Here is an 8670-nt window from a genome sequence, read left to right on the forward strand (position 1 = left end):
CCCTCCTCCTCCTCCTCCCAGCTTCTCTTCCACTCTGCAAACCTCCCTCCCTTCTCACACTGATGATGTTACCTAGTTGGGTCATGAAACGTCTGCAAGAAAACATCCAAACTCAGCACCAAGGAATCCTGCAGTTGATTTGATTTGTCACGTAGACAAACATTTTTGCTTTTGGTTTTGGACCCAGTTTTTTCAATCCAAAAGTAAGAATGGCTAGTCTTACCTTATTTCCACTCACCCCTTCGGGCTGAGATACTGCAGTGGTTCAAAGGCTCATGATACAGTCCTGCCAGGACTGAACCATTTTCCGAAGAAAGGAAAATTGCACGAAGGGGTGTCATCTATTCCTAAAAAAAAAAAAATCAAGCCAGCTTGGAAACAGCTTAGTTTCTTATTATATTTATTTTTCCTGGGAAGTGACACTTGATAAGGAAGATGTTCAAACTTGTAACTTTCAGTAGACATCCCTCCCCGGAAGATTTTAAGCAAGGCATAATTTCTCCAGTTATTAAAATCTGCTTTAAAGACACAGTGCACCTTTAAAACGCCTGTAATTAAAATACCATTTATTAAATACCATTTGGAGGATGCCCCGTGCTTCTCTGCTTTCTCCTGAGTACATGGGCAAAACGTCGCGCTGGAGAACTTATTTTGTACCAATTCTGTGTCATAAGTAAACGGTTCAATTCGGCTTAGGGTTTGCAGTCTTCTCGTTCCCCACCGCGCTCAACCCCAGAGTAAGAAAAATATTAAATGTTATTTCTAACTTTTGCAGCCAACGCAGATGTGCTGAAAGCCATGGTCGCAGACAATTCGGTGTGCGATCCGGAAAGGTAAGCAATCTGATTGCCGTGTTTTCTGTCTTCCTTAAACACCCTCAAATAAAGTGGAGCGAATAACTCCTGAATCCATCCGCTTGCTCAGTTATCACTGTAGAAAATTTGGTTCAGGTCTGCCAGTATTCTGGAGTACAGGTTCCCCACAGAGTTGTGTCTTGAGTCCATTACTGTTCACCTTGATGCGGTGCCAAGTTTGCTACGAATCAGATTATGAATACAGATTGGGCGAGACCTGGTTCAAAAACAGCGACTGTGAGAGGGACCTTGGAGTCCTGGTGGACGATCACTTAACCATGAGCCAGCACTGTGCAGTAGCAACCAAAAAAGATAATACAATCCTGGGTTGTATAAACAGAGGCATAGAATCAAGATCACGCGAAGTACTAGTACCGCTTTATAAAGCCCTAGTGAGACCGCACTTGGAATACTGCAGCCAATTTTGGTCACCATATCACAAAAAAAAAAAAAAAAAGATGTTGAGAGCTTGGAAAAAATTCAGAGAAGAGCAACTAAGATGATCAAAGGCCTGGAGATTAAAACATACGAAGAACGGCTGCAGGACTTGGGTTTGGCCAGTCTAAAGAAAAGAAGAAATAGGGGAGAAATGATAGCGGTATTCTCTTATTCTCCTAGGAATTTGTTTGAGGACCTCAATTTTTTTTTTCTTTGTATTTCAAAGGTTCTTCTCTTACTCTTCTCAAAATCTCGTCTCTTGTAGATCTTTTAAGAAATCACATGTACTTCCTTGGGGAATTTATTTCTGCTATTCTATTCTATTCTATTCTATTCTATTCTATTCTATTCTATTCTATTCTATTCTATTCTATTCTATTCTATTTCATTCCTGTTCTATTCCTGTTCTATTCTATTCTATTCTATTCTATTCTATTCTAGTTCTATTCCTGTTCTATTCTATTCTATTCTATTCTATTCTATTCTATTCTATTCTATTCTATTCTATTCTATTCTATTCTATTCTATTCTATTCTATTCTATTCCTTTATTCCTCTATTCCTCTATTCCTCTATTTCTATTTCTATTCCTATTCTTATTCTTGTGTATTCAGATGACACAACAACGGTGGGTCTTATCCAGGACAATAACGGAGATTCTTATAGGGAGACGGTTCAGGCTTTGATGGACTGGTGCAATAAAAATAACCTGGTTTTGAATGTTAATAAAACAAAGGAAGAAGGATGGGATATTATATTATTAAATGTTTGAAGATGGTGGAGAATAGATAATTGCTAGAAATAGAAGTATTATTATAACTAGAAAGATAAGATTTGTAATTAGAATATTAGATTTTGACATGAGAAGGGAAACAGAAAAACGCTAAGACGTTTGAATAAGGGAAGCTTTTGGTTACCCAAATATAACTTACTTTGAAATTACAAACAAGAGAGACATTTTGAACACTGAGGGGAAATTAAAATAAAAAACGAGAGAAAAAACAGGATACTGATTGAACATACGGTTATTAAGTGCAAATGCAATTAAAATAAGTTTTGGTTAGAAAAGATATCTTAAACTGACGTTATTGATATTATCAGAAAAATGTAACAAAGAGGTTGATACTCAATTATGTATTTACTAATAACAATAAGAATTGTATTTGCCTAGTGTGGGAAAACAGGTACTATCGGAAGAAGAGTGGAAACATTTGATGGTGTAATATTGGATGTAGATTGAAGAAGTTAATATAGACCACTGAATTACAAATGGACCCAGACAACACGTTGTCTATTAAGTATTTGACTGTAAAATTAGAAAATTAATAAAATATTTATAAAAACAAACAAACAAACAAACAAACAAAGGAGATCATTGTTGATTTTAGAAAGAGCCAGCATCATCATACTCCACTTTGTATCAAGGCTGCAGTTGTGGATGTGGTCAATAGTATTAAAGTACCTGGGGGTACAGATAACTAACAATGTGACTTGGTCCCTTCAAATGTCATCCTTAGTGAAGCGTGCAAACCAAGGTTTACATTTCTTGCGTCGGATGAGGAGAGCACATCTTCCTCCTTCTGTCCTGGCCCATTTTTTTTTTACAGAGGCAGGATGGAGAGCGTTTTAACAAACTGCATCCCTGTCTGGTTTGGGGGTAGCAGAGCCTCAGATAGAAGGTCCATAGAGAGAGTGGTGAGAACAGCCGGGAAGATTATAGGAAGCTCGCTTCCCGTTATTCAGGACACGGCTTATAAGCGCTCATATGTGCTTAGAGCTTGGAGCATTGTTAGAGACCCCACACACCCGCTTTACAGTCTGTTCCTGTTGCTCCCCTCTGGGAGGAGGTTTAGAAGTACTTATAGCAGAACGACCAGATTCTGTAACAGCTTTGTTCTTTCAGGATTAACAAAAGCTTTGTGGAAAAAAGTCATTTAGGAAAAAAAACGTGTGTTTAGAATCAAGGTGTCACCCATAGTGTGAGCTCAAGAGAAAGAAGGAAAAGATAGCGGGATTTGATTCGTCAACTTGCCTGCCCTCGACGCTCATTTTTTGTTTTCCATTTCTGCTCCTAAAATTTAGCCCAACCACTCCTGGCAGTCCAACGAGTCCCGGTTCTCCCTTGTCTCCTGGAGGTCCTTCGTCAAAACACACGTGCCGGGGACACCACCTGCACACCATTGGGGGCGTGGCTGGGACAGGCGCTTGCTCCCGTTGCAGCCAAAAGCGGTGGAATCTCTTCAGCCCAAATAAAAGAGCCAAAGAACCCAAGAGACCAAGACACGGAGAAGTCACCGTACTCTCCGTGGGAAGGTAAGTTGGCTTGGTTTCATGAGAAGAGGCGGCAAAGTTGGCTTCTATTTGCAAGCTGGGAATAGAGCAGAAGAGAGAATGTTGGACTCAGACCGGGCCTACTCAGGTAAAACACAGATGTATGGCCTAGGGCAGGGGTAGGCAACCTTGGCTCTTTTATGACTCGTGGACTTCAACTCCCAGAATTCCTGAGCCAGCGTGGCTCAGCTTGGAAACCTCTCCCTTTCCTCTCAGCGGGGCTGGCTCAGGAATTCTGGGAATTGAAGTCCACGAGTCATAAAAGAGCCAAGGTTGCCTACCCCTGGCCTAGGGGTTAAGACATCAGACTAGAAACCGGGACAATGTGAGTTCTAGTGCTGCATTAGACATGAAAGTCAGCTGGGTGACTTTGGTCCAATCACTAGGAGACTGTGAGTTCTAGTGCCACCTTAGACATGAAAGTCAGCTGAGTGACTGGGCCAATCACTAGGAGACTGTGAGTTCTAGTCCCGCCTTTGACATGAAAGTCAGCTGGGTGACTTTGGGCCAGTCACTAGGAGACTGTGAGTTCTAGTCCTGCCTTAGATATGAAAGTCAGCTGGGTGACTTTGGGCCAATCACTAGGAGACTGTGAGTTCTAGTCCCACCTTTGACATGAAAGTCAGCTGGGTGACTTTGGACCAATCACTAGGAGATTAAATTCTGGTCCCGCCTTAGACATGAAAGTCAGCTGAGTGACTTTGTGCCAATCACTAGGAGACTGTGAGTTCTAGTCCCGCCTTAGACATGAAAGTCAGCTGGGTGACTTAGGGCCAATCACTAGGAGACTGTGAGTTCTAGTCCCGCCTTTGACATGAAAGTCAGCTGGGTGACTTTGGACCAATCACTAGGAGATTAAATTCTGGTCCCGCCTTAGACATGAAAGTCAGCTGAGTGACTTTGGGCCAATCACTAGGAGACTTTGAGTTCTAGTCCCGCCATAGACATGAAAGTCAGCTGGGTGACTTTGGACCAATCACTAGGAGATTAAATTCTGGTCCCGCCTTAGACATGAAAGTCAGCTGAGTGACTTTGTGCCAATCACTAGGAGACTGTGAGTTCTAGTCCCGCCTTAGACATGAAAGTCAGCTGGGTGACTTAGGGCCAATCACTAGGAGACTGTGAGTTCTAGTATAAAAGTCAGCTGGGTGACTTTGGGCAGTCAATCACTTTTTATCAGTCTAACTTGTTGTGGAAAAAAATAGAAGGTGGAAGGTATATTGGATATGTTCATCCCCTTTGAGATATTTGTAAAAGGAATAAAGGCAATGAATTGAAAGAAAGAAAGAAAAAGAAAGAAAGAAAGAAAGAAAGAGAAAGAAAAAGAAAGAGAGAGGAAGGAAGAAAAGGAAGGAAAGGAAGGAAGGAAGGAAGGAAGGAGGGAGGGAATTAGGGTTGGGAAGGAAGGAAGGAAGGAAGGAAGGAAGGAAGGAAACACAACAAGCCAAAAATGGGCAAGGGGCAGGAATGACTGGATGGTCTTTTCCAAGGACCCTTTCTACTATCAGTTGAAATTTTCCACAACACCAACCCTGCTAGATGGACTCACGATCTTTTTAATTAATGGCATTGTTTCAGATTTCGGGTTACCAAAGTGGAACAGAAGTCTGCTTCTAAGGACCGGAAACACTTTGTGCCCATCAGCGGAGGCCAGACTGCTGACGTGCCCTCTACCCCCGTGAAAGAAAGCTCTAAAGAACAGTCGGCTTCCTGTCCTCTCACCCCAGAATCAAAAGAGCTGAAACCAACACCTAACAAACAGAGAAAAGGCGGGAGATCCGATTCAGGATAGCCCTTTGGGACAGAAAGTTCATGGTAGGACAGGCCAGGTGAGTAAACCCCCAATCTTTTGTCACACGTTCTCGAGGCCTTTCAAGGCCAGAAGATCTCAAGTTTTTTCTTTTCGAAAGAAATATTATTGACTTTAAGCAATTAAATGGGAGGAATTGGGAATTGCTAGTCTAGACTAGAGAAAAGAAGGCCTAGGCTAGGGGTAGGCAACCTTGGCTCTTTTATGACTCGTGGACTTCAACTCCCAGAATTCCTGAGCCAGCCTGGCTCAGCTTGGAAACCTCTCCCTTTCCCCTCAGNAATTAATGTAGACTTTATTAGTTTAGAGCAGGGATAGGCAACCTTGGCTCTTTTATGACCCGTGGACTTCAACTCCCAGAATTCCTGAGCCAGCCTGGCTCAGCTTGGAAACCTCTCCCTTTCCCCTCAGCATGACTGGCTCAGGAATTCTGGGAGTTCAAGTCCATGAGTCATAAAAGAGCCAAGGTTGCCTACCCCTGGACTAGGGGGACCTGATAGCAGTATTTGAGTATTTGAGAGGTTGCCACGAAGAAGAGGGGGTGCATTTCTTTTCCAAAGCACCAGAAGGCAAGACAAGAAACAATGGATGGAAATTAATCAGGGGGAGAAGCAACCCGGAATTAAGGAGAAACTTCCTAACAGTGAAGACAATTAACCAGTGGAGCAGAAGTTGCCTTCAGAAGTTGTGGGTGCTTCATCACTAGAGGTTTTGATGGTAAGTAAAGACTGGACGGCTATCTGTCTGAAATGGTATAGGTTGGACTAGAAGACCTCCAAGGTCCCTTCCAGTTCTATCCTGATTGATCCTGGTGGACCAGGTGGATGTAATAGGAGAGTGATGGTCCTTCAAATAACTTGGTCCCAAGCCATGAAGGGGTTGAAAGTTAGAAGAGAATAACAGAGTTGTCTTCTAGTCCAACCCCCTGCTCAGGTGTGAAACCCTACACCATTTCAGACAAATGGTTGTCCAATCTTTTCTTAAAAACTTCCAGTGTTGGAGCATTTACCGCTTCTGGAGGCAGGTTGTTCCACGGATTAATTGTTCTAACTGTCAGGTAATTTCTCCTTAGTTCTAGGTTGCTTCTCTCCTTGGCTAGTTTCCATCCGTTGCTTCTTGTCCTGCCTTCAGGCGCTTTGGAGAATAGCTTGACTCCCTCTTCTTTGTGGCAGCCCCTGAGATATTGGAAGACTGCTATCATGTCCCCCCTCATCCTTCCCTTCATTAAACTAGACATAGCCAATTCCAGCAACCGTTCCTTGTATGTTTTAGCCTCCAGCCCCCTGATCCTCTTTGTTGCTCTTCTCTGCACTCTTTCTAGAGTCTCAACCTCTTTCTTACATGGTGGGGACCAAAACTGGATGCCGTATTCCAAGTGTGGCCTTACCAAGGCCTTGTAAAGTGGTATTAACACTTCACATGATCTTGATTCTGTCCCTCTGTTAACGCAGCCTAGAACTGTGTTGGCTTTTTTGGCAGCTGCAGCACACAACTGGCTCACATTTAAGCGATTGTCCACTAGTTGATAACCAGTATCTTGATTTATACCTGGAAGCAGATGGACACCCGCTACAGCTCCCTAGAAGACGGGCATCACGTCCAGGCTTGCATAGAACTATTTTCTTTGATGACCAGGAATTGCCAGCTTGATACTTCTAACAATCTTATTTTTCTTCTCGTCTTCAGCAGGGGGGAGAAAACAAGAAAGACCACTGGAGGGTGAAAAAAAAATGGCACCCTAAGGATTTCTCCAGGAGGTATTCATAAATGCAGCACCGTGCGCAGCTTTCACTAACTGAGTCTCTGCACCATTCGGTCCCGGATAATTTAACATATCGTTAATAATGGAATATTTAGTGACATTTACTCCTTCGAAGGCTACTGGGATGTACTGCCTGCAGTTTTATATATGTGTTTTTAAACATGCCTGTTTTTTTTTCCCCCCCGCCCGACAAAGCAGAACTTAACTCTCTCTGGAAATGGGAAAAACCAAAAATGGTTTTTATGTCCAAGTGTTTTTTTTTTCTATGCATCGCACGGCGTTGGGTCGAAGCAAACCCAAATCAGGTGTAACCTGATCCTGTTCATTTTCTTAAAAACAGGAGAAGGAAAATTGTGAGCCTACGTTTTCGCCTTAATTTATTGTTGTCGTCCCAAGGGCTGCTAAATAACGCACTGCCTCATTACATCTATTCTGCAGCTTTATTGTAATTGTTGCTTGGTTCCCAAAGTCTTTTTTAGTGTATTTCTCCAAGCTCAATTGAGCTGCTGATTGAGTTTTGGAGATGTATCCGAGAAATTAGTTAGAGGATAGGCGTGCAAATTTACCCTTACTTTTCGCATCCTTCGGGATAACTGTGACAATAAATATACAGGTAGTCCTCGACTTACGATCACAACTGAGCCCCCAATTTTCTGTTGCTAAGGGAGACACTTGTTACGCGGGTTTTGCCGTGTGTTAGTCACACGGTTGCTTAAGTCAACCCGGTTTCCCCCATTGACTTTGCTTGCCGGAAGGTCGCAAAAGGGGATCACGTGACCCCGGGACCCTGCGACCGTCGTAAATGTGAGTCGGTTGCCAAGCGTCTGAATTTTGATCGCGTGACCACGGGGATGCTGCAATGATTGCGAAAAGTCATAAGTCACTTTTTTTCCGAGCCGTTGTAACTTAAAACGGTCACTGAATGAAGTGTTGTAACTTGAGGACTAGCTCCTTCGGCCGTCTGAGGTTCTGCACTCATGGCTCTTTAGAAAGATTGATATTACTGAAGGGCATCAAAACAGCCCAATCTAAAATATGTCTGCTCAGAAGTAGATTCCAATAAATTGGATAGATCTTTTCCCTCAGGCTAGTCCAGGGGTAGGCAACCTTGGCTCTTTTATGACTCGTGGACTTCAACTCCCAGAATTCCTGAGCCAGCCATTTTAATAGGTAAGACTCAGGTTCTAAGGTAGAGGTGGGAAACTATGCCCCCCTTTATGACTTGTGGACTTCAACTCCCAGAATTCCTGAGCCAGCCATTTTAATAGGTAAGACTCGGGTTCTAAGGTAGAGGTGGGGAACTACCCTTTATGACTTGTGGACTTCAACTCCCAGATTTCCTGAGCCAGCCATGCTGACTCAGGAATTCTGGGAGTTGAAGTCCACGAGTCATAAAAGAGCCAAGGTTGCCTACCCCTGCGCTAGTCTGTAAAGTAGTAGTGTTTGACCTTGACAAAGTTAAAATGTGTGGACTAC

At 43.0% G+C, this 8670-nt stretch overlaps 1 protein-coding gene across 1 annotated transcript in view; it reads left to right on the plus strand.

The window, feature by feature from the left end:
* The window catches only part of LOC107298384 (RELT-like protein 1), a 7834-nt gene extending 2391 nt beyond the window's left edge, over nt 1–5443 (plus strand). Inside the window, exons 3-5 of the mRNA XM_015827759.2 lie at nt 776–833; nt 3374–3604; nt 5201–5443. Of these exons, the coding sequence (XP_015683245.1) occupies nt 776–833; nt 3374–3604; nt 5201–5414 (503 nt within the window). The 3' untranslated portion in view covers nt 5415–5443. The remainder of the gene's footprint in view (nt 1–775; nt 834–3373; nt 3605–5200) is intronic.
* The last annotated feature ends 3227 nt before the right edge of the window (nt 5444–8670 follow it).

The sequence above is a fragment of the Protobothrops mucrosquamatus genome, unplaced genomic scaffold (assembly GCF_001527695.2).
Source record: "Protobothrops mucrosquamatus isolate PMUCROS unplaced genomic scaffold, P.Mucros_1.0 scaffold3932, whole genome shotgun sequence".
Taxonomy (NCBI): Eukaryota; Metazoa; Chordata; class Lepidosauria; order Squamata; family Viperidae; genus Protobothrops; species Protobothrops mucrosquamatus.